Source organism: Malaclemys terrapin, chromosome 16, assembly GCF_027887155.1.
Source record: "Malaclemys terrapin pileata isolate rMalTer1 chromosome 16, rMalTer1.hap1, whole genome shotgun sequence".
Classification (NCBI taxonomy): Eukaryota; Metazoa; Chordata; order Testudines; family Emydidae; genus Malaclemys; species Malaclemys terrapin.
The window spans coordinates 14,087,902-14,111,526 of record NC_071520.1 but is presented as its reverse complement, the minus strand read 5'-3'; the positions used below and the strand labels follow the sequence as shown (position 1 = coordinate 14,111,526).

Genomic DNA, 23,625 nt, shown 5'->3' with positions numbered 1-23,625 from the left:
ATGGAATTTGCATCCGTACAGACACCGGCCAGTGCATTGCCCTTCCCCAAAGCCAATGCGCCAAATTCCGATCTCATGTACACCACCAGTGTAGACGCAGAGTAAACTTCATTGCCCTTAATGGAATTATTTTGCATTTACACCAGTTCAACTGAATTCAGACTCTGGCCTGTTGTCTCACAAGGTTAAAAACATGGAGCTAGCTAGATTAGTGAATTGCCGGATGCGGAAAGGTCAGGTCTGAGGAAGTAACAAAAGTATCTTCCCTCAGAAAATAACAGATGCAGCAAGATTGCTTTGGATTAAAGTAATATGGCTCCAGAGCCCGCATGTTACCTGTTACAATGACACAGTCACCTGCCCTATATTCCAATCATCTGTGTGTGTTGAAGGGAGTCTAGCTCATACCCCCCCATGCATCACTTCTGGATTTGGCCCCCAATGTATCATGGTTCAGTGTCAGGGATTGTGTGTGAAGACCATCACATAGTGTAGTTGAGGAGACACATGCCCAGTGTTTTAAAACACAGGCCCCGTTCGGCTGGACACAGGAGATTTACCTGAGCTGATCTGCAGACTACAGAGAGCGATTAGAGAACAGGGCAGAGCTGTTCCCTGTGCAAAGAGGCAGGAAAGGGCCACACCACCCGGGAGAGAAGGGCTGGAATTATAATTGGAATTATAATCAGCAGTCGGACTTTTTCTCGGCAGAAGCCAGACTGCAGCCTGCACCGTTCCCAGCAGAGCCAGTGCAGAGAGAGGGGGAGAAAAGGGGAAGTTTTTATCTCAGTTCCCCACCTCGCTGTATCACTGTGTGCAGTGCACCACTGCTACCCGTATACACAGCACAGTAATAGTCAGCATCGTCCTCTACCTGGACACCGGTGATGGTCAGGGCAGCGTCGTTACTGGAAATGGACCCAGAGAACCGGGCAGGGATCCCGGAAGGTCTCTTACTAGTTTCATATATAAGCATCCGAGGAGCAGAGCCAGGTTTCTGCTGGTACCAGGAGGGATAGTTGCTGGTGGTGATGGCTCCAGTGCTCAGGCTGCAAGACAGAGTGACAGCCCCTCCTGGGGTAATGAACACTGAGGGCTCCTGATTCACCACAGCCTGTGAACTGACCCCTGAAATCAACATTACAAACACAGTATTATTAATTCAGTTCCTTTATTCTTTGAAAAGTCACCTCCTCCATAACAATCACACTGAACATAAACCTGCCCAGCTGACCTGAGCAGTACGTGAGCAGCGCGAGGAGCAGAGGTGACCAGGCCATGGTGGGAATCCAGACGAGCTCGGCTTCCTGAGGCAAACGGGTCTCTGGCTGGGACCCTCCGATTCTCTCTTAAACCCCCAGAGCTGGAGAACGGCCCCTTCATGCAAATCAGCCCCCTGCTCACTGGGTACAGAGCATGTTCTAGAGAAGAGAATTTTTTTAAAAGGAAGAGGAGGCTCGAGGAAGAAGGCGGCATGAAGTGAGCAAATCTCAGACAGAGCAAGAACCGCAGCTGAATTAGTAACATTTTTCCAGCCAGAACAGACGATGGCACAGCTCCTAGATTCATTCTTGCAAGTCCAGAGGCAACGAGGATTTGAACCCAGACCCCAGGAACACACACAAAAGCAGAGTAAGGCACTGGGCAGTACTATGATGATTGCTGGCTACCACTCTGTGGAGCGCAATTCAGGGGTACTAACCACGGTTGCTTTCCCAAAAATACAAGAAGCCTCTATCCTTGTTTAAATTCTTGTACATGGATATTTAGTGATTCATTAAACAGCCGAGCTTGACTGATGTTTGTTACCCATTTCAGGCAGTGGGGCTTGCTTCAGTAAAGTACTTTCTGCTTTAAAATTATCCACAGATAAGATCAAACCGATTATCACAATTCAATGATGGCTGGAAGGGATCGAATGTTCCCAGTAAAGCAGTGAATTCACGTTTGTTTAATCATACGCATGCCCCAGTTCTGCTGTTGCTGATGATTCCTTCCTGTGAATGGCTTTCAGGGGGTCTGCGTGTGCCCCTCTCCCCGCCTCAGAGGGCAGAACACACACAGCCCTGGGGACCCGTACTTGGCACCGGAATGGGCAGGGGACGGGTTGCAGCACAGGTGTTTGGCTCTCCATGGTCACAGATCCACTGGCTTCACCTGAAACTCCTCTGCACGCTGGACTGGAGGAGCCCTGCAGGGTACATGGGGCTGTGGGGAATTAATCTGGGCACGCTCCCCTACATCCTCCCACCGCCATGCAGCACGACCTTTCCGGCTCTGCTGCCTCGCATGTTTGTGCACCATGGCGGGTGTGGGGAGAAGGATGAATTAGCCCCTCAAAGAGTAAAAGCCAAGTTCCAAGTGGCACTGGGCCAGCCACGGTCACAAAGCCAGCCCCAAGCAGAGAGAGCTCCGAAGGGACCCTGGGGATCAGTCACTGGGGGGCAGACAGGAATGGGGCTGTCTGAACAGTGTAACAGTCCTTGCCTGGCAAACAGGTAGCGCAGCATTGGCCAGGCTCACAGCCCACACCCAGAAACACACACACGTGCTCTGGTCCCACAGGATAAAAGCTTAGACAGACAGACCAGTGACACAGCAATAGCTTTAAAATATATTTACAGAAGGGATCTGAGCCCTAAAGGATTGTTCAGGGCAGCAACAGACCTGCCTGTTCTGTGAGATCCGCACAGAGCCAGAGGAGCTGCTCCGGAGAACAAGACAGCGAAGTGTCTCTCCTTGGCCGGGCTTTGCAGATCTGGACACTCTCCCCATCACGTCCTTTTGTACCTTCCCGGCTCCGTGTCATGTAACTGGTCCTGCTCTTGCTCTGGTCTGCTCTGAGCTCCCAGGTCACAGCTGCAGGGCTCTCCTCACCTGCAGGACACCACCTACACCAGGTACCATGAGTTTCATCCCTTACCCTGCCTGGCCTTGGGACTAAAGGAAGAAATCCAGGGTACGCCCACATCTAGAACAGGGCCTGTAGATCTGGTCGTCCCAGCTCAGAAAAGATATATTGGAATTGGAAAAAATACAGAAAAAGGCAACAAAAATGATGAGGGGTATGGAACAGCTTCCATATGAGGAGAGATTAATAAGACTGGACTATTCAGCTTGGAAAAGAGACGACTAAGGGGGGAGATAATAGAGGTCTATAAACTCAGGAATGGTGTGGAGAAAATAAATAAGGAAGTGTTATTTACCCCTTCTCACAACACAAGAACTAGGGGTCACCCAATGATATTAATAGGCAGCAGGTGTAAAACAAACTAAAGGACCTATTTCTTCACACAACACACAGTCAACCCGGGGAACTCGTTGCCAGAGGATGTTGTGAAGGGCAAAAGTATTACTGAGTTCAAAAAAGAACTAGATATGTTCATGGAGGATAGACCCACCAATGGCTATTAGCAATGATGGGCAGGGATGCAAAACCATGCTCTGAAGTGTCCCTAACCGCTGTTTGCCAGAAGCTGGGAATGGGCGACAGGGGATGGATCACTTGATGATTCCCTGTTCTGGTCCTTCCCTCTAGAGCACCTGGCATTGGCCACTGTCGGAACACAGGATACTGGACGAGATGGGCCATTGGTCTGACCCTGTATGGCCGCTCTTATGCTCTAAAGGACTCCAGGGGGGACCAGGACTCTGCCAGCCAGTGCCCGCCCCTGAGAGCTGTTGTCTAGGGGGACAGGCAAGCGGAGGAGGAGAGAAAGGGGTAGAGAGTGAAGAAGCTGAAGCTCCCCCCAGAAATGGAGTTCCTGATCCTTATTTCTTCTCTTTCCTTTTCCCTTTTCTCTCTGTCCGTCTGCTTGTTCTAATTGTGCCAATCAGCTGGCATGAGGCTGGGTTACTCTAACTCTACTGTAACATTATCACACACTTGTGCTTTCACCCTCCCTCCCCCAGCCAGGGAACTCAGGCTTAGCAGGACCGTCGTCCAGCCATGTCCAGAGTCAACCCAAAGCCACTGCAGGCTCCACCCTGCCCTCCGGAGAGAGGGCAACCGACTGTGGTGAACTAACCACCAGAGCGATCAGACACCAGGGGACTTCTGCAGCTCTAGTGACCTCTTCTGGCCAAGTGACAGATCTGTGACCTGGGCAAATACTTTGCCTTTGCCTGAGATACCTCCCAGGGGGGGCGTTACAGGCTGAGCCCGAAGCACAGGGGCTGCGTTCCCCAGGCTCAGTCAGTGGCTGTGGAGAAGAGCTACTTAGGAAACTGGTGTAAGAGGGAGGACCTTCCCCCCATTAACATTATTGCTTATTACCTGCATGTGCTGCAAAGATTTTGTTTGGGGACACAGGAAGTAGCAGCCACATGGCAAAAGAATAGAAAAGGCAGCTGCATCATCTCCATTTTCTCTTCATTCTTGCTTCTTACCTCTGGAGTAACTTTTCTACAAACTGTAGCTCTGAACAAAGGACTGATTGATCCATCCAAGCTGTGGATGAGTTCCAGAGGGAATTTCAAGCCAGCAAACTCACCTATACTGCTAAGAACCTGATATATGGACTTCGAAGTCTCTGTATGTATGTGATTGCTTTACCATTTAGCAACTCTCTTCTTGTTCTTTTTCCTTTATAATAAACTTTTAGCTTAGACACTAAAGGATTGGCTGGCAGCGTAGTATTTTGGGTAAGATCCAAACCAGGACCAGCTCTAGGCACAAGCAAACCAAGCACGTGCTTAGGGCGGCACAGTTCCAGGGCCAGCAAAAAAACTAGAGCCGTCCCTGATCCAAACTCATGTTGACCTGGTAACGTGGCTGACCCTTTAGGTTCAGAAGAACTTTTTGTGTATGTGAGCAGAACTTTTAAATAACTTCTCACTCTATTGGACCTAGGTACTGATTGGAAGCCAGAGAACTGGAATGTAATAAAGGGGGGCTGTGTGATTTCTTTTTCAGCTTCTTGATAACCAATGCCGGGGGGGGGAGGGGGGGAGATCAGGAACACAGTTTGTGACTGATTGGTGAGTCTAACTTCAATGTTAACCACCAGTTTTGGGAGTATCTGCTCTACCTTTTACAGCCTGCCCTGACCTTGGCATTTCAGTGAGGGCTGCCCCAGACACACCGGGTCACAAGAGGGGCTGGAAGGGGAGCATAAGGCCTTCGTGCTTGTACCTGTTCATGGCTGTATGGGATCTCGGGCAGATCATTGGGATTTTCATTATTTGGTGTTTCATTTTAGGGCTGAGGGTTTTGCAGTCACCTGGACAGGGGGGCGAGAACCAACTGATAACAGCGACAGGCATTGTGAATGTAATTCCCAGCTGTGTAAATCGACCTAGCCCCCCTGCAGTCAGTGGAGCTACACGGATTGACACCACCAGACAATTCAGCCCATGTTTGGAGCCTTTCAAACTAATCTCCCACTCTGTCTATAAGCCCCCAAAAGGCGGCCCCAGTTCTCCCAGGCTGTATTCCTGTGTCATGGGGAAGTTTGTAAAGAGAGAAACTGCCGCCCAGTCTGTGCCCATAACATTGGCTTTGCCCCTGCCACCCCGGTGCAAAGATTAAGTTCTCCCAGGAGGGCACAGGCTGGGGAGGGAGGTTTTTGTATCACTTCCCCATCTGATTGTATCGCTGTGATGAGCACTCCCTGTCCACACAGAACAGTAATAATCAGCATCATCCTCTGCTAGGGCCCCAGCGATGGTCAAGGACATGGTGTTACCCGATCTGGAGCCAGTGAAACGCGCTGGGATCCCGGAGGGCCTGGTACTCGTGCTGTACATGATCAGCCGAGGAACATTCCCCTGTCTCTGTTGAACCCAGCTCGGGTAGTTGTTATCAGTGATGGCCCCACTGCTCAGGCTACAGGAGAGGGTCATGGTCCCGCCAGGAGACACAAACTCAGATGTCTTCAGCGGCTGGAGCTGTTGGAAACTTAAACCTGAAACATCAGAAACAAGCTCATCAGAACTCCCCTTAGCACGGAGCACATCACAGATTCTTAGCATTACAGCTAATAAATTCTTAGTTTGTTTCATTCAGCAGATAAACCCCTACCGCTTACCAACGCAGTAAGTGATCAGTGTGAGGAGCAGAGGGGCCCAGGCCATGGTGGGAATCCAGATGCGTTCGGCTTCCTGAGGCAAACGGGTCTGTGGCTGGGATCCTCCAATTCTCTCTTAAACCCGCAGGGCTGGAGAACGGCCCCTTCATGCAAATCAGCCCCCTGCTCACTCCAAGGCTCCTGCCTCTCCAGCTCTAGCTCTGTCTTAAAGGGGCAGAGCCAACCCAAGGGACGTTGTTTCAATGGAGGTGAAAGACAATATGTCAGATGATGATGATGTGTAACAACAGCACCCAAAGGCCCTAGTCACCCACCCTTAGGCTTTTGGCGCCCTAGTCGTCACCTTTCTTGGGTGGAGACCCACCTATCTCCCTCTCCTGACCAGGGTATTTCCAGGCTGAACGTTCCCTGCCGTCACGGTGCTATTCCCAGCAATAGACAGTCTGCCTCTCCAGGCCTGCTTGTTTTCTCCTCAGAGAAATTGCAATTGCCCATAGTCCTAAGTTACTACATGGGTCTTCCTAAGCAAACCTATTATTTCTTAAAGGAAAAGCATTACAGAGAAAACATGAAAAACAATAAAAGAATCTACACGTCTGCTAATCAGCTCACCGGAGCTCCCTGCCAGCCCAAGCTCCACGAGAGCTCTGGGCCATGCCAGTCCTTCTGACCCTTCCCAAAGGATTGGTGCCCTCCCCAGACTGGAGATCCTGTCCACTTCCTAGATCAGAACAAAAGCACTGAGTCCATTTAAAGTCAGGCTATTCATTTACGAGTCTTTTCTTTGTCAGTTGGTCCCTGAAAAACCCACTTTGGGTCTTTGAAATGTCCTAAGAGAACAGGTGAGCAGCAGACAAAAGGTTCCAGCTTCAGAGGCTAAGTCCGTAAACGGGGGGTTGAAATACCCTCCTCCCCACGACTTCCTAGGAATTCCACTTCACACCTATCGTCCCAAAAGATTTGTCCTGCCTGCTACATTGTCCAGCATGGCCATGTGAAGGTCACAGTACTTCCCAGATAATGCGTTAAGCCGTCTTCCTCCGAACGAAGTTCCCAACCATCCCACAATGCTCCATAGACATTTGCATTTTTAATACAATGGGCTCTTAAAATACTTCAACTTGATTTAATAAGATTCATCCAGAATATTGCTGGAAATTGCCACTGTCACAGCCGTACTGACCCATCAGCGCAGGGCTGGGGGAAGTCACAGGGATTCGCAACACTGAGTGAATGAACAGACGCCAAGTTCCTTGGCTCATTGTATGGCACTGGCTAAGTCACTTACCCCTCTGCCTTATTCCTTCCAGTTGTGGAATGAGGCCAATAAACCCCACCCGTGTCCTAGGGGTGTGGTGAGAATTAATCACTTACTGTTTGCAAAGTGCTCTGAAGCTATACAGAGCTCTAGGAACACGAGCTACTAGGTAATACTGATTCCTGTCTAGCCCATTGTTACGTCACGTTTCCCCGGCTGTACGATCGTGGGATTGTGTGGTTCTAAGTCAGAGTCCTACACTGTGCTCTGTGGAGCACTTGCTCCTGTTCTGCAGAGAGCTGGCTGGTCACATGGTGCTGGCTCCTCCCCTACTGTCCAGCGGCTAAACTGTATTAAAAGAGACTCACAATACATGCCATCCTTTCCCAGTGCTGGCGCCCAGGTCAACACCAGGTAGTGGTGTTGCCAGAGGGATCTCATGTGATTGCCAATGAAAGTCACCCCGGTCTGTGTGATTATGAATGGGCAGCAGGTATCCCTGAGACAGGCTCTAGTTAACACATGGTTCACCCCTGAAAATAACCTTCTTCTGGGGTGTCCCTCAGAGGCTTGTTCCCAAGAGAGAAACTGTGGAATGGATGGAGCTATTCTGAGCTTATTAGCTGGGCAGCCCTAGAGCGCATGGAAGCCTCTGTGAGGATCAGAGAGAGGCTGCTGCTGGAACAACCCATCCTACAGTTGTAAGGAAAAGGAGTTATTAAACTGCCAGTCATTGGCTGGAGGAAAAGCTGAATCCGGCCATTCCTGTAGCCATGACTTCCAACTATTCTCCCAGAGCTTCAGGACTTGGCCTCCTCAGTTCTGAGACTGGAAACACTTCATTCAGCGCATGTAACAAATGAAAATATCTGCAGACGGCCCATGTGGATTCCTCTTCTCTAGCCCTGCGTGCAGCCAATCATGAGACCTTTATCCCATGGGATTCTCCATCCCAGTTGACACCTCTTTCTCTTCACAGGTCTGCTGTGCCCACTCTCTCTGGGACATAACTGGCTCGGCAGGAATACAGCTGACAAGGACCTGGTGGTTATAGTGAATCACAAATTGAATATGTGCCAATATGACCCAATTGCAAAAAAGGCAAATATCGTTCTGGGATGAATTAACAGGAGCGTTCTATTGAAGACACGGGAGAGAATTGTTCAGCTCCACTGGGCACCTCATTTTAAGAAGCATGTAAACAAACTGGAGAGAATCCAGAGAAGAGCAACGCAAATGATAAAAGCTGTAGAAACATACCTATGAGGCAAGGTAAAAAAAAATGGGCATGAGAAAAGATGATTGAGGTGGGAAACCTGATAACAGTCTTCAAATATGTTAAGAGGTGTTATAAAGCAGATGGTGATGAATTGTTCTCAATGTCCATTCACGGTAGGACATATCCTGATTTGAGCATGGACGGTGAGGGAAGGAGGGAGGCCTTGGGACCCAAGAACCTTATAACTCTGATGGCTGGTGTCTTTTCCTGCTGAGACCATCCCCAGTGCACTCTCATGGCCATGGCCTGCGTCACACACACTTGAGCGTACCCCTGTTCCCTGGTGATGATCCAGGGTGTTCTCGATGCTGGGCTCTATTCAGGATCTGCTCTGGGACGGCATCCTGCTGCAGTCACACCTTATTTCATTCCACAGGCCAAGAGCTCCATACGCTTAGCTCTGAGGGCTGGTACGAATCTGCAGTGCTGATGGCATTTGCAGTTCAATGCCTGGGTTAAATCCTTGAAGGGGTGGGTGGGGTGGGGTAGGGTTGCCCAGTACAGTTTTGAATGTTCATAGGACAATGCAGGGTCTCTCTCTCCAATGACTATTTGCAGGTCTCTCAGGCATGAGGCAGAACTAAGAAGCCCTCTCCTGTTAGCTGGGGTAGTGCTAGGGCGGATGGGCCAGGCTCCGATCTCACTGCAGTGTAAATCAGGAATAGCTCCACGGAAGCCCTTTGTGAATTTGCTCACCAACGGGAAAGACAGGGCTGCCAAGTGTCCCACACCTCACTTGTCTGCCAGCCTTTGGCAGTCCTGCCACACCCGCCCGTCGATCGGAATCTCACACATCTGGCTGGGCTGTGGCCAGGAGTTCTCTTGTGACCACCAGAGACCATTATTGTGCCTGGCACTTGAGAGAGGCAGCGGAAGCAGCTAAGGGCAGGTGACTCACAAGGGGGGTCTCTACGGGTGTCTGAGAAGGAGTTGAAGGGGGACTCGAGAAGGGGGCAGGAACTGAAAAGGGACGGAATAGGGGACTGGGACTGAAAAGGAATGGGGGGAAATCAGGGAAGCCAGTGCAGGGATGGGATAAGGGGGAGGCTGTCTCATATCCCTCATACCCCCGGCTGTCTCTGCCTCGTTAGCTCTACAGGAAGTCATCCCCCCAGATCAGAGTGAGACATGCACCGTAAACCCGGGCCTGCAGCTGCTATGCAGTGAAAAGGAAGGCTTCGTTCAACAGGCGAGTTTTCGTCTCAGTTCCTCATCTGACTGTGTCACTGTGATGAGCACTCCCAGTCCACACAGCACAGTAATAATCAGCATTATCCTCGGCCTGGGCTCCAGTGATGGTTAACGACGCCCTGTTACCATTTGTCTCGCCAGAGAAGCGCTCGGGGATCCCGGAGGCTCTGCTCCTTGATTTATAGATCAGTAACCGAGGGGCCGTCCCCGATCTCTGCTGATACCAGGATGGGTTGTTGTTACTAATGTACTCCACCCCTTGCAGTGTGCAGTGCAGCTCGGCCGTCTCCCCCGGTTTCACTGCCACGGAGCTGGTCTGAGTCAGCGCACTCTGGGAACTCCAACCTGGAGAGAGCGATAGAAACCAACCAATCACAACCTGCCTCCCTTGTCTGAGAAATGTTCTTCTCAAATCAGAGAGCGAGTCCCAGGGATTTCAACCCAAAGCCAAGTTAGTGATCAGCCCCTGGTCTTGGGATCCATTCAGGTAAACCCAACCCTCCACCCTTACCAACACAGTAAGTGAGCAGCGTGAGGAGCAGAGGGGCCCAGGCCATGGTGGGAATCCAGACGAGCTCGGCTTCCTGAGGCAAACGGGTCTCTGACTGGGACCCTCCGATTCTCTCTTAAACCCCCAGAGTTGGAGAACGGCCCCTTCATGCAAATCTGCTCCCTGCTCACTGGCTGGAGAGCATGTTCTAGAGAAGGAAGAGAAGGAAAAAGACCCCTGAATTACTAATATTTTTCCAGTCATGTACTAGAAGTAACTGACGATGGTAGTGCTCCTTGTTGTACTATTGAAAGTCCTAATGCAACCAGGATTTGAATCCAGGCCTCCAGAACACCCAGTAGCACAGTAAGGCATTGTGCGCTACAGCCCAGTGATTTCACAAGAAGTCTGACAGCTACAGCTCTATGCAGTGCTACCCAGGGCTACCAGCCCCATTTGTCTTCTCAGCAATACAAAAAGTTTGCATTGCTTTTTAAAACCTGTTAGTAGACTGATATTTAGTGATTCATTAAGGAAGCGCAGGTGTTTGGTGTCCATTTCAGGCAGTGTAGGTTCCTTCGGTGTAAAGTACTTTCTGCTTTAAATTTGTACAGCATCTAACCTGTGGCCACAAAGACACTGCAAAGATGGCTGGACGGGATCGAAGTTCCCCAGTGAATCAGTGCGTTCATGTTTGTTTAATCAGACGCGGGTGCGAGTTCTGCTGTTGCTGAGGATTCCTTCCTGTAAATTGGCCTTCACAGGGTCTGTGTGAGCCTCTCGCACTCCCCTTCTCAGCAGGGCAGAGGAGAAAGAGCTCTGGGGCTCCCTGGACACATGTACGTGACAGCGCAATGGGCAGGGGATGGGTTGGAGGGCAATGGAAAATAGAGAGGTGGGAGAATCGGTTGGGGGTGTAGAACGCACATCGCTCAGCACCCAGGACAAGCGGCTCCTGCCTGACCCCGTCCGGAAGTGCATAACAAGGAGTGTCTCTGGCATGAACAGGCCCCTGCAGCCCAATCGCTCCCTCGCTCCTGTTATGGGAAACCCCTAGTTCCTGGGCACAACCCAAGCAAACAGCCCATGTGCAGGGAGGGCATGGACCCTCACCCACCCCCACCTGCCATGGGAGGGCAGAACTGCTCCGTAATCCCCTGTCTAGCTATTGCACCTCCCCTGCCTGGGGCAATTGTATGTGGATCTCCATAACCACGGAACCAACGGCTTCAGCCCGTACCTCAAACTGCCCCTCCATGTTGGCATGGAGGATCCCAGGCAGGGCCCAAGGGGCAATGGGGGGAGCATGTGGGCAGAGCCCCTGTCTCCTTCCACCTCCACGTGACAGGACCTCTCTGGCTCTGCTGCCTGACCAGTTTCTGCACCTGTCTGAGGACCGGGGAAGAATTTGCCCCTAAATGAGTAAAAGCCAAGTTCAAACTGGGACCAGGCCACCGAGGGTCACAAAGCCAGCCCCAAGCAGAGAGCTCAGAGGGAAGTCGCGGGACCAGTCACTGTCTGGCCTTCTTCGTGATGGAAGAATGGACCCCAGAGTGACCAGGACTCTGCCAACCGGTGCCCACCCCTTCTGGCTGCTGTCCAGGGCGATGGCCAAGCGGAGGCGAAGGAAGAACGGTTCGGAGCGCCCAGAAGCTGAAGCTGCCCCAGATGGAGTTTCTAGCTCCTGTTCCTTATTTCTTCTCTTTCCTTTTCTGTTTCTCTTTTCCCTCTGTCCGTCTGTCTGTCTGCTTGTGGCAAGCAGCTGGAATGGTGCTGGGTACCTGTAACTCCACTGTCATATCATCACAAGCCTCTGGTTTCAGTCTCCCGCCCCCAGGATGGGAACTGCGGGCTTGGCATAACCATCAGCTGTGTTCAGAGTCACCTGAAAGACACTGAACTCTGTGCTGGTCTGTGCACTGAGAGGCTGAGGTGCTGGAGCTAGGGGACTGGGGGGGCTGCCGCAACCCCTGGCTTGAAGTGGTTCCATTCTGTGCAGGGTTTACAGTTTGGTTCAATGGCTCACAGCACCACTACTATAAAAATTGTTCCAACGCCGCCGCTGAGAGGGAGCCGGGCACGGCAAACTAACCACTGGAACCACCAGCCACCAGGGGATTTCTGCAGCTCTAGTGACCTCTTCTGGCCAAATGACAGATCTGTGACCTGGGCAAAAACGTTTCCTTTGCCTGAGATTTCCCCCCAGAAACGTATGTCCTGTACTGCCCAGCCCTCTCCTGCACAGTACAAGCTGTACTACGTCCGTTATTTCTTTAAAAGGAATAATATGGACACAACTTGCCGCCCCAAATGGAGTTTCCCAGACACTTCACTAGATATAACAATAAAACAAGTTTATTAACGACAAAGAGAGAGATTTGAAGTGAGTACAAGTAATGAGGCCTAAAAGTCAGAAATGGTTACAAGGAAAATAAAGATAAAATGCTACTGGTGCCTCACTCAGCAAACTGTTACATTCAAAGCAAAGTTCTCTCATCGCCGGCTTTTCGCTGCCTTACTGGCCAAACTTCTTAGCTCAGGAGCCCTCCCCCAGTCCAACGGCTGCTTCCTTTGTCCCTGCAGGTGCAGTAAATCGATGGGCACAGAGAGGGGGACGGGTGCCTAGGGCTGTTTGCTCCTTTTTCTAGTTTCGCCTCTTTGAGAAGCATTTCCAGCTGGGTACCAGGAGACAAACAGTCTAGGGCAGTGATTCCTAAACTTTAACAACCCGCGAACCCCTTTCACTAAAATGTCAAGTCTCATGAACCCCCTCCTAAAAATGAATATTTCCATAGATTTTCTCCCTTACCTCAACATAAATTATAAAAGCAGTGATCTTGGAAATATAAAATTTGTTTTTATGACATGCTTATTACACGCTATTTATTAATTATTAGGTATCATTACAGTATTTTTATTACATTATGAAAACGGCAACTCTTCCAAAATCTCCCTTTTGTAGCTTATATCACTTTTGATTAAGCCTGTTATATGACAAGGCTCCTATCAGAGGCGCCAGTAGAAAAAAAGAGTGCGGGGGCAAAGCCTCCGTGCAACCTAGGGCCTGGGGGGGCACCACCAGAAAAGTGGGGAGGCCTGCGGTGGCTGTGGAAAAAAAGGGGAGGGACCCACAGAGGGGTGTGCCGACATGGGGGAGGCACATGACCCTCGTCGCCCCCCCGTACTGGTGCCTCTGACTCCTATGTTTCATCAAGAAGTATCAGATGGGAAACAGCATGAAGGTATTTAAGAACCCTACACAAGCATTCAGGTCTTGAGCAGTCCAGGCAAACAACGCACGTTACAACAAAGCTTAAACTTGTTCTTCATAATAATAATTTAAAAACAACACTAGCTGCCTATTTAATTTTAAAAACAGCAAAAAATATCCACCTCCCTTTCCATTTCTTATAAGGAGCCTTGAAGTTTAAATCTCCTCAGTGTGATAGATATGCTTGCTTTGATCTGCTTAGCTCTTGGAAGTCCAGGGGCTCCAGGCTGCCGGTCCCGTGCTGCCCGGGATACCTAGGGACAGCTCTGTCCGCCATTAGGGAATTTTTTCCCGAGAACCCCCTTAACATTTCACGAACCCCCAGGGGTTCAGGAACCCCAGTGTGGGAACCACTGGTCTAAGGGGAAGGATGTTCCCTGCTGCTTTTTTCTCTCCTGTTTGAGTTTCCTTTGTTTCCTGTCCTTCTCTGTTTACCGTTTAAATGTAAATTAAGCAGGGCACACATTCCGTGGTTTGAGGACAGAACTGTTTGCCAATTTCTGTTTGGGACACCTGTTAATACCACCATACAGTGGAATCTTATAACTTCACATATAATGTTGCCACACATATTTTACCAAGACAATAATGAGCAGCAAATTATGACATTTTTAGTGACACCTCCCAAGACATACTTTGTACAAAGATTCTCACGGTAGTGCACAGGGTGTGAATACGGGGGTACATTCTGCTGGTTTCCCCTGTATGCTGGGATGGAGGTACACAGGGGGTGTGTGTACCTCCATTCTTGGGTCACCCAGGGTCACAAAGCCAGCCCCAACCAGAGAGAGCTGAGAGGGGAGTCAGGGCATCACTCACTGCCTGGCTTCTTCATGAAGAAAGAACAGACGTCAAGAGGGAGCGGGATGCTGCCAGCTAGCCAGTGCCCAGACAGCTGCTGTGTAGGGGGACGGCCAAGTGTAGGGGGACAGGGAGGAGAACACTGGGGCCGTGCTCCCCACGCTTGGTCAGTGGCTATGTGGAAGAGTGTCATCCACACTGTATTTCTGTGTCATGGGGATGTTTGTAAGGAGAGAAACTGCCGCCCACTCAGTGCCCAGAAGACTTGTGTTTGCCACTGCGCCCCCCAGTGCAAAGCTGCAGGGCCCAATCCAGTGTCCGTGCAGTCAATGGAAGGGCTCACAGGGACTGCTCTGGGGGTTGGCTGGAGCTGGCCTTACAGGGGTGAGTCAATATCTTTCTCCTGTTCATGTAGCCAAGTGTCTGATGCTCTCCCAGGTTCTGAGCCAGAAGCAGCGACACCGACGTGCCCAGCAAGCTTTGCCCTGTTCCTGCAGGCGCAGACCCCGCAGTCACTGTAAGAGGCTCAGTCGTCCCTCTGCGCAGTGTGTCCGGAGGGCGGGGAGAGCGCTGTCCCTGCGCACACGGGGAGGAGCTGGATTTCACAGGGAGCGAAGCTCAGCTCTCTGATTTGCTCTGTTCATACCCTGGGCTCTGCAGCCACCACAGCTCCCAGCAGGGCACGGGGGGGAGGGAGGTTTTTGCATCACTTCCCCATCTGACTGTATCACTGTGATGAGCACTGCCAGTCCACACACCGCAGTAATAATCAGCATCATCCTCCGCCAGGGCCCCCTTGATGGTCAAGGACATGGTGTTACCCGATCTGGAGCCAGTGAAACGCTCTGGGATCCCCGAGGGCCTGGTACTCGTAGTGTGCATGATCAGCCGAGGAACATTCCCCAGTCTCTGTTGAACCCAGCTCGGGTAGTTGTTATCAGCGATGGCCCCACTGCTCAGGCTGCAGGAGAGGGTCACGGTCCCTCCAGGAGACACGAACTCGGACGCTTTCAGCGACTGGAGTTGCTGGGAACTGAAACCTGAAACATGAGAAACGAGCTCATCAGAACTCCCCCTAGCACGGAGCAGAACCGACGTTCTCAGCGCTGCCTGCAGAGAGAGCAGCGCTACAGCTTCTTATAAATTCTTATTTTACTTCATTCACCGGATCAACCCCCCTTACCAATGCAGTAAGTGAGCAGCGTGAGGAGCAGAGGGGCCCAAGCCATGGTGGGAATCCAGAGGATCACGTCTCTCTTCCAGGAACCCTCCAATTCGCTCTTAAATCCCCAGAGCTGAAGAACGGCCCCTTCATGCAAATCTCTTGCTCACTCAGTGGCTCCCCCTGCTTATAGCTCTGTCCTAAAGGGGCCGAGACCAACCCAAGAGAGGTTGTTTCACTGGGCTGAGAGCACAGAGCAGGCCAAGTTCCCCTCTGTGCGCTCTTGGGGTCACTGGGGGCCCTGCTTTAGAGAGTGACAAGCTTCCCACCTGTCTGAGGAGCTGGTGGATTCCCCTGGTTCCAACTGTGACTCACAGCAGCTGCTAGGACACATTCCCCGTCCAGCAGTAGCAAATGTTTTACCACAGAGACACCCTCACTGTCATCCGTTCAGCTCCCGTGGCACAGGGCCGCTGGGAATGAGCTCTGCGCTCTGTTCCCTCACCGGCTGCAGCAAGACAGGGCATAGGGCTGTTCTGTACAAAATCTCCCATTCCAATCCTGACCTCTGAAGCATCAGTTATCCCAGCCGCAGGCCTCTGCCCTGTTTTACCGTCCCCAATCTGGAACAGTTCTGCTTCAACAGTCCTCAGCCTTTCTTAGGCAACATTCCCCCTCATTTCTAACCCTGTAGTCACTTTGTATTGGTCGTAACTGGGGACACTGGTGGAACCACCAAACAGATTTTCAATTGTGACCTAAGTCAGGATTTGAACTCGTGTCTCCGGGGGTGAAAGATAAATTATCAGATTATCAGTGTGTGTATTACAGTGACACCCAGAGGTGCTGATCAGGATGGTGGTTGCATTGTGCCCGGTGCTGTACAAAAACATGTCTCCAGCTCTCTTTGCAACTAAGTTTTCCCAGCAGTAGCACGAAGAGACCCACAAGTTTATTAATGGAAGCAGCCTGGCCTGGAGGATTTAGAACAGGTGTTGGAGCCAGGAACTTCTGGGGCTGGATTATCCCGTCAGTGGTGAGTTGGCAGGTCCCGGAGGAAGGAAAGAGAATTGCAAAACTGACTGGATGGGCAGGTCCTGAGTGGAAACGTCTTCGTCCAGTGATGCAACGAATACAAATATCTGCAAATATTGCCCTATGTGGACCCCTCCCCTTTCGCCCAGCATGTAGCCAGTTGTGAGCATTTCTCCGGTGGGATTCTCCATCCCATCAGACTCCTTCTTCTCTGCCTAGCTCTGCTGAGCCCACTCCGCCCCCCTTCTCCACTCAGTTCATTCCCCTGGGAGATGACAGTCAGCCCTGGGCAATGATTTCATGCTGCCCATTTTCTATCTGCTTTGAGCGACGTGGTTTTTGCAGATGCCCAGGTTCCCTGGAAAGGGAACATTTCCTTGCTGAAATTGAATGTGTAACTCCCTTCGGGGTTTGCCAGCCCCTGGAACACTGGACTGACCCGCTAGGGGTGTGTCCACACAACATTTTGAAGCGATTCAGAGCCTCCCAGCCCAGGTCGATCGACTTGGGAGCCAGGCTTGCCCTAGCGCTCTAAAAATAGCTGTTTAGACAGCGCTTTGAAGTCGTGGCTCAGGCTGGAGCTTGGGCTCTGAAGCCCACCCCCCTCCCTCAGTTTCAGAGAACTACATTAGTGCCAAATCAGGGCCTGTAAATTCCCGCCACAGCGTCAGTTCAAGGGAGTCACAGCGCAGCACGTTGGTGGGCCCTGCTGTTTACAACCCCGGAGTCCAAGCGCAGGGCACTGTAGACATCAACTGAGTTTCACTTTTGCTGTTTGGGTTTGGAGCTCAGAAAAGCAGAACAGCTGAGGGAGCCTCTGGTTACTCCCACTCCCCACACGGGGGTCTTTGTACGGCTGTGGGAGCCAGTGCGTGGCCAGGCAGTTCCAGCCCTGCAGAGACCAGCATCCAGGCAGGCAGAGAAACCACCTGATGCCCTAGAACCAGCCAAGAACCTTCCAGGACTCTGCCAGGGACCCAGGAGAGGACCCTGCCTGACCCAGGGGTGAAAACACTATAAGAGGGTGTTTGTTAACCGGACAATGTTTGCAGCACTGCCACACCCATCTCCAGAATCAGCCTAGACCTTCCGTCTGCCTGGGAAGGTGCCGGGGGCAGCTGGGGGACAATCCCAAAAAAAGAGACAAATCCCCAGAGGAGAGGGGGTGGGCAGGGGTCTGCCTGCAGGGGAGCGAGGAGGGAGGAGGGAAAAGCTCTTCCCTGAACAGCGCAAGCAGCTCTCTGCTTCCCTCCAGCTGGGCACCATGCTCTGCAGCCAGCACGTTGGCCAGCCTGTCACAGCCTCTGGGGGTTTTGTCTCAGTTCCTCATCCGATTGCACCATTGTGTTGAGCTCCCCCACTCCACGCAGCACAGTAATAACCAGCATCATCCTCTGCTAGGGCCCCAGCGATGGTCAAGGACATGGTGTTACCAGACATGGAAGCAGTGAAACGCTCTGGGACACCAGCAGCTCTGGCACTAGTGCCTTGTATCAGCCATCGGGGAACATTCCCCGGTCTCTGTTGAACCCAGTGTGGGAAGCTGTTCTCAGTGATGGCTCCACTGCTCAAGCTGCAGGAGAGGGTCACGGTCCCTCCAGGAGACACCGACTCTGAGGGCTTCAGGGCAAGGAGTTGTTGGGAACTGGGACCTGAAACAATATTAGAAATCAGCTCAGGACAGCTATTCCTGAGCGTCCCCAGAAACATCCCGCAGGTAGGCCGGGGATGAGGGGGAGGGGATAATCTGTGTGGAAAATTCTTATTTAATTCCCCCAGCAAATAAACCTTTCTTACACATGCAGTAAGTGAGCAGCGTGAGGAGCAGAGGGGCCCAGGCCATTGTGGGAATCCAGACGAGCTCGGCTCCCTGAGGCAAAAGTGTCTTTGCTGGAAACCTTCTGATTCTCTCTTAAACCCCCAGCGCTGGAGAACGGCCCCTCATGCTAATCTGCTCCCTGCTCACTGGCTGAGCTGTCTCCAGCTCCTCCCTGCTGGTCTTGTAAGTGATTTAAACCCGATGAAGGGGAACCAGCAGTTGATTCATTTCCCAGCTCTTACTTTGCAGAGCGCCCTCCTGGCCACGTCCCGCAAACGAACCCTGCGAAACAAATCCTGAAAACTGACCAAAGGGATAAAGTAGCTGCAACTTTTACAGACCATGTGATGCTCTGATCCCGGGTCTGGTTCAGGCCAATCTGTTTGCAAGTCGCAGGCGTCCGGTTCCCCCGGAATACTCCTGTTCCTTTCTGTACAGGGCGGGAAAGGCTGTAGTCGCAGACATGCTCAGAACTGCTATTAACGTTTAAGGCCGTGTCCACCCAGAGATGGAGGGACCCTTTTCATCTATTCAGCCTTTGCCATCACATGATCCCAGACCGGCCCTTGTTCACATGGTTCCTGCTGGTGGATAAAGCAGGTTTTAAGCATCTTCCTTCCCTACCGCCCAGCTCCCCCGAGGGCTGAAGAGAAAACCAGCAACCTGGGACTTTCCCATCTCCAGAGCCAGAAGCCTGGACTGTGGGGCTCTAGCCCCAGGGAGCTGACGTACATTCATTAGACCAGCAGAGCCCTGGGAACGGAAGCAGCAGAGAGTGGTAGGGGTCTGCACTTTCCATGGATGCACCTTCTGCAGGATCTCAGTCCCCCGGGAGATCAGCAGCACAGCTGGGCAGCAGCAATCCCAGCCCGCCTGCATCTACTGACCCCACAGATACAGCTCTCAGCTTGTGCCCAGCAACGCTGTGTTACCTGCTCTGTCTTTGTGGTTGAAATACACTCCATGAGGCCTTTTCCTCTGCCTCATCACGTTGCAGTGGAGATGTACCACGGCTTGTGTGCAGCCCAGTGGTCAAATCACCCCAGCCTGGGGCTCACAAGGGAACGCATTGACCCAGGGTCCTCCCACATTTCCCACGGCTCCTTCTTTGCGTTTGACACAGAGATGGTTCTAAAACTACAGTACAGATGGGCCATTCCACTGAGAGACTAATCGGTTACAGTCAGCAGTGAGGGAAATCCCCCCGCAGGGTTTGCAGAGTGCACCAGACATTGTCTGTCCCAAGCAGCCTCACAACAGCTGGCAAAACTGTGGGCAAGGATGACCCCTAGCGGTCACTGGTATATTCTCATTGTTCATCGCTTAGCTCTGTGGTTCTCCAATGGCTTCATCATCTGAGCCGCTTTCTTACCAAAGGGATCTCTCTGGGGCCACCTCCCCTCCTAATTCCCAGGCCCAATCCCACACCGTCCAGGGGGTCACTGCTGGGACAGCATTGGGGATAAAGAAATGAACCCATTTCATTATGATGGCTGGAACTTCCTGCTTACAGCCCTGCCCCATTCGGTATCTGTGCCGTTCACGTCCTCCCCCGGGATAAAGGTTTTACATTTATTAGTACCAAGTCTCCCCTGATGTCCTCTGCCCTCCAATGTTATTGTAGGGTTGCTTGGGAAGAATGGCTTTCTAATGTTGGATCTGCCCTCCTACACGCTGGCATCCACCCAAGGCTGGGGTCAGGTCAATGGTATTCTCTGTAGGATTCATCCTTGTTACTCCCCCAAATAGAAAACGTGGCATTGGTGTCCTGGCACCAGGCTACATTGGCACCTGGTACAATCCGCTATGACAGAGACACTCCACCCTGTCATGGGGGACACCATCCAGACCCTTCCTCCCCAGGGTCTGCCGACGTGGGAAGTCACACAGAAGGGACTTTCTAGAAACAAACCTCAGTCACTCCCACAGTGATCTCAAGCCCCTTCCCATCTCCATGTCTCTCCCCACCCCCACTCCAATCTCTCCCCCTGTGTATACATCCTCCCCCATGTCTCATGTACCCAGAGTCATTCCCTGGCTGGTTCAGTGCAGAGGCACGAGATGGGGACGGGGCCCAGGAATCGTCCTTCCTCACTGCACCTGGGCAGGGGCTAGACACAGTCTAGATCTAGCTCCCCCGGAGTGCTCAGCTTTGGGGTCGCCTAGCGGCACTGCACAGCCCCATGGGAGACACGGCCAGCGAGGAGTTGGGAGTGGAAAGGTCACGCCCCCTACATGCCCACGGACAGCAGGGACTGAGGGGAGCACATGTGGCTCGTTGCCCCAGCAGAGATAAGGAGCCCTACAGAGCACAGACCTTCCCCAGACGTCTGTCCCATGCCAGCACAACACCCTACAGCCTGTCTCCACAAGGCGGCAGCATCCCCAGGCCTCCATCCCCCAAAACAAGACACAGAGAAGCTACCTCACAGTTTGCCCTTTTTGGGGGATTGTACCACCTGTGAGGGGGGAGAGACAGTTCATTTCGCTGCAGGGCCTCAGGCAGGGGGAAGACACAGTGAGACCAGAGCAGTGGAACGTGAGCTGCTGTGGGAGGTTTTGGTCTCAGTTCCCCATGGGCCTGTAGCACTGTGGGATTGCTGTTGCTGTCATATGAATGACAGTAATAATCAGCCTCATCGTCGGCTTGGACCCCAGAGATGGTTAAGGAGGCAGCATTGGCGGAGGTGTCTGTAGAGCCGGAGAATCGATCTGAGATTCCAGAGGGTCTCTTGTTCCACTCGTATATAATAAGCTTTGGGGCATTGCCAGGCTTCTGTTGGTACCAGGATACATAGTAGCTACCGATGCTGCCGCTGCTCCTGGCACAGGAGATCGTCACCGTTTGCCCAGGAGACGCGGATGCTGAGGGCGGCTGAGTCAGCACAAACTGGGCCAAGGATCCTAATACAAAACCAGTAACAGAGAGAAGTTGTTAGCTGAGCCGTTTGCATCTCTGATTGGCACACGGGGCTGGAAGGGACCTCCTGGGTCATCAACTCCAGCCCCTGCTATCGCAGGCAACCCAGTCACACAATCCTGGTCGTTACCTTAGCGAGCTCCAGCTTAAAACGGGTTAGGTGCTTTGTCCCTATTGGGAGGCTATTTCAGACCCTCCCTCATTTGATGGTTCGAAACCATCTCATTTGCCGTTTCAATTTTCTCATGGCCAGTTTATACCCAATTGTTCCTGTGCCAGCACTGTGCTTTAGCTTAAATGGCTTTTCACACCCCCGGTGTTCACCCAATTGCTGCATTTATACAGAGCAATCCTACCCCCCCTCGCCCTGCTGGAATCTGAGAGGTGATGGAAGGTGAGGATTGTTATTAGCAAAACCGTCCACTCACCTGAGCAGTAAGTGAGCAGCGCGAGGAGCAGAGGGGCCCAGGCCATGGTGGGAATCCAGACGAGCTCGGCTTCCTGAGACAAACTGGTCTGTGTCTGGGACCCTCCGATTCTCTCTTAAACCCCCAGAGCTGGAGAACGGCCCCTTCATGCAAATCAGCTCCCTGCTTATTGGCTGCTGCTGGCCTGACCTCCCCACTCCCACTCTGAGATGGGAGAAGGGCCATAAAGGACAAGTGTCTTTATCTCAGTAGACACCCAGCACTGGTGAGTGTAGACCACGGGCTGCTCGTTCACAGTACAAAGGAGAACCCCACACAGGTGCGAGAAGTGATTTTCTGCATTGCACAGAGTCCACTTGTAGGCCTGGATCAATTGTAAAGAACAAGGAGCACTTGTGGCACCTTAGAGACGAACAAATTTATTTGAGCATAAGCTTTCGTGGGCTACAGCCCACTTCTTCGGATGATGCAGTGGAAAATACAATAGGAAGATATATGTGCACAGAGAACATGAAAAAATGGGTGTTGCCATACCAACTCTAACGAGAGTAATCAATTAAGGTGAGCTATTATCAGCAGAAGAAAAAAACTTCTTTATTGATAATCAGGAGGGCCCATTTCCAACAGTTGACAAGAAAGTGTGTGTAACAGTGGGGGGTGGGAAGTATGGGGAAATAGTTTTTACTTTGTGTAATGACCCATCCACTCCCAGAAAGGGTGTTTCCATTGGTGTAGGAACATCACCTCTCCGAGCGACGGGAGCTATGCCAGTGGATGCATTCTTCCCTGGACATAGCTGCGTCTACACTGGGGGTTAGGTCAGCATATCTACGGTGCTTGGGGGGTGTTTTGTTCACACCCCTGAACCAACGTTGCTATGTCAAGTTAACTTTTGAGTGTAGACCAGGCCTCAGTTTCCCCACTCACTGTTGTATTGCTATCTACTAGGTCTCAAGGCATTAACTTCTTTCCAGACACCCTCCTTGTGCTCAGGAGACAAGAGGGGTGCAGGAATGTCCGCCTTTGAATTAGGAAGACAAGGTGTGTGAGGTAAGAGCTTTTCTTGGATCTCTGCTGCTGAGACAGATAACCTGTGGAGCTTACACAGAGCAGACCTGAAGAAGAGCTCTGGGTAAACTCACACGCTTGTCTCACCAACAGAAGCTGGTCCAGTAAAAGATATTCCCTCCCCCACCTTGTCTCGCTAATATCCTGGGATCGACATGGCTACAAGAACACTGCCCTGATTTTTGTTTGCAACCATGCAGAATCTTTTCTTGTTGCTGTCAATGAAAGCTGGGTTTCGATAGCAGTCTCTGTCTCTACTTATTGCTCCTCTTTGGTTTTAATTCGGTCTTGCAAACTCCGTATGAAAGGAGGAGCCTTAAAAAACAAAGGATTGAGAAAGTTTATTAAAACATTTTAATGTCACTATCAAAAAAAAACAAAAAAACAGGTAGTTGTTAAGGACTTTCAGCAAGTGAATAGGCCAGGCCCTGGCAGAACAAAGGGGGAGCTGCAGTCCAGGTGAAACCAACTCTCTGCAGAGCTCTAGAGGAGGAGGAGTGGAAAATCCCCAGCGGGGAACCAAAGAGACCAAGTTCTATTCTACTGTATGTAGGTTCTTATTCTGCATTGTGCAGAGATTTCACACACCCAGGAGAAGCTCTTCAGTCACCCTGGAACCTGCTCTATGCTCCCAGTGGAAGTCAGTGGGAGCTGGGAGCCCTCAGCACCTGAGACATAGGCTCAATCTCTCTGTTTGCAGGAGGACAACTCCATGCAAATAGTTACATCAGCACTAGCATGTGTGAGTGTGCTGGAGGAGAAGGAAGGTGAGATTACCCTTGTCTGTGTAACTCAAGAGACCACGACTGGAACAGGAGTACTTGTGGCACCTTAGAGACAAACAAATTTATTAGAGCATAAGCTTTCGTGGACT

General features: G+C 51.6%; 1 protein-coding gene and 3 gene segments (V, D, J or C); all 4 read right to left on the bottom strand.

The window, feature by feature from the left end:
- Positions 1 to 781: 781 nt before the first annotated feature.
- LOC128824838 (immunoglobulin lambda variable 8-61-like) lies at positions 782 to 1,302 on the bottom strand. The segment is given in 2 exon segments: positions 782 to 1,128; positions 1,235 to 1,302. Coding segments are annotated over 2 exon segments (393 nt in total).
- Positions 1,303 to 5,526: 4,224 nt separating this feature from the next.
- On the bottom strand, positions 5,527 to 6,093 carry LOC128824837 (immunoglobulin lambda variable 8-61-like). The segment is given in 2 exon segments: positions 5,527 to 5,906; positions 6,030 to 6,093. Coding segments are annotated over 2 exon segments (426 nt in total).
- A 3,683-nt stretch (positions 6,094 to 9,776) lies between these two features.
- On the bottom strand, positions 9,777 to 10,314 carry LOC128824835 (immunoglobulin lambda variable 2-18-like). The segment is given in 2 exon segments: positions 9,777 to 10,102; positions 10,269 to 10,314. Coding segments are annotated over 2 exon segments (372 nt in total).
- A 4,344-nt stretch (positions 10,315 to 14,658) lies between these two features.
- Positions 14,659 to 21,741, bottom strand: LOC128824834 (uncharacterized). The gene is made up of 5 exons (XM_054006723.1): positions 21,684 to 21,741; positions 20,766 to 21,239; positions 15,503 to 15,628; positions 15,051 to 15,359; positions 14,659 to 14,810 (listed from the first exon to the last, which is right to left on the bottom strand). The coding sequence occupies exons 1-5, from the start codon at positions 21,727 to 21,729 to the stop codon at positions 14,659 to 14,661; spliced, it is 1,107 nt and encodes a 368-aa protein (XP_053862698.1). The 5' UTR covers positions 21,730 to 21,741.
- Between the last annotated feature and the right edge of the window lie 1,884 nt (positions 21,742 to 23,625).

Excerpts from the sequence above, each read along its gene's own strand:
- LOC128824834 (XM_054006723.1), bottom strand. The coding sequence starts at position 21,729 with ATGGCCTGGGCCCCTCTGCTCCTCGCGCTGCTCACTTACTGCTCAG. Across the intron at positions 21,240-21,683 it reads GCTGCTCACTTACTGCTCAG|GATCCTTGGCCCAGTTTGTG; the intron begins GTGAGTGGACGG and ends GTTTTGTATTAG. Across the intron at positions 14,811-15,050 it reads GACTGGCAGTGCTCATCACA|GAACAGGGCAAAGCTTGCTG; the intron begins GTGATACAGTCA and ends CTGCGCCTGCAG.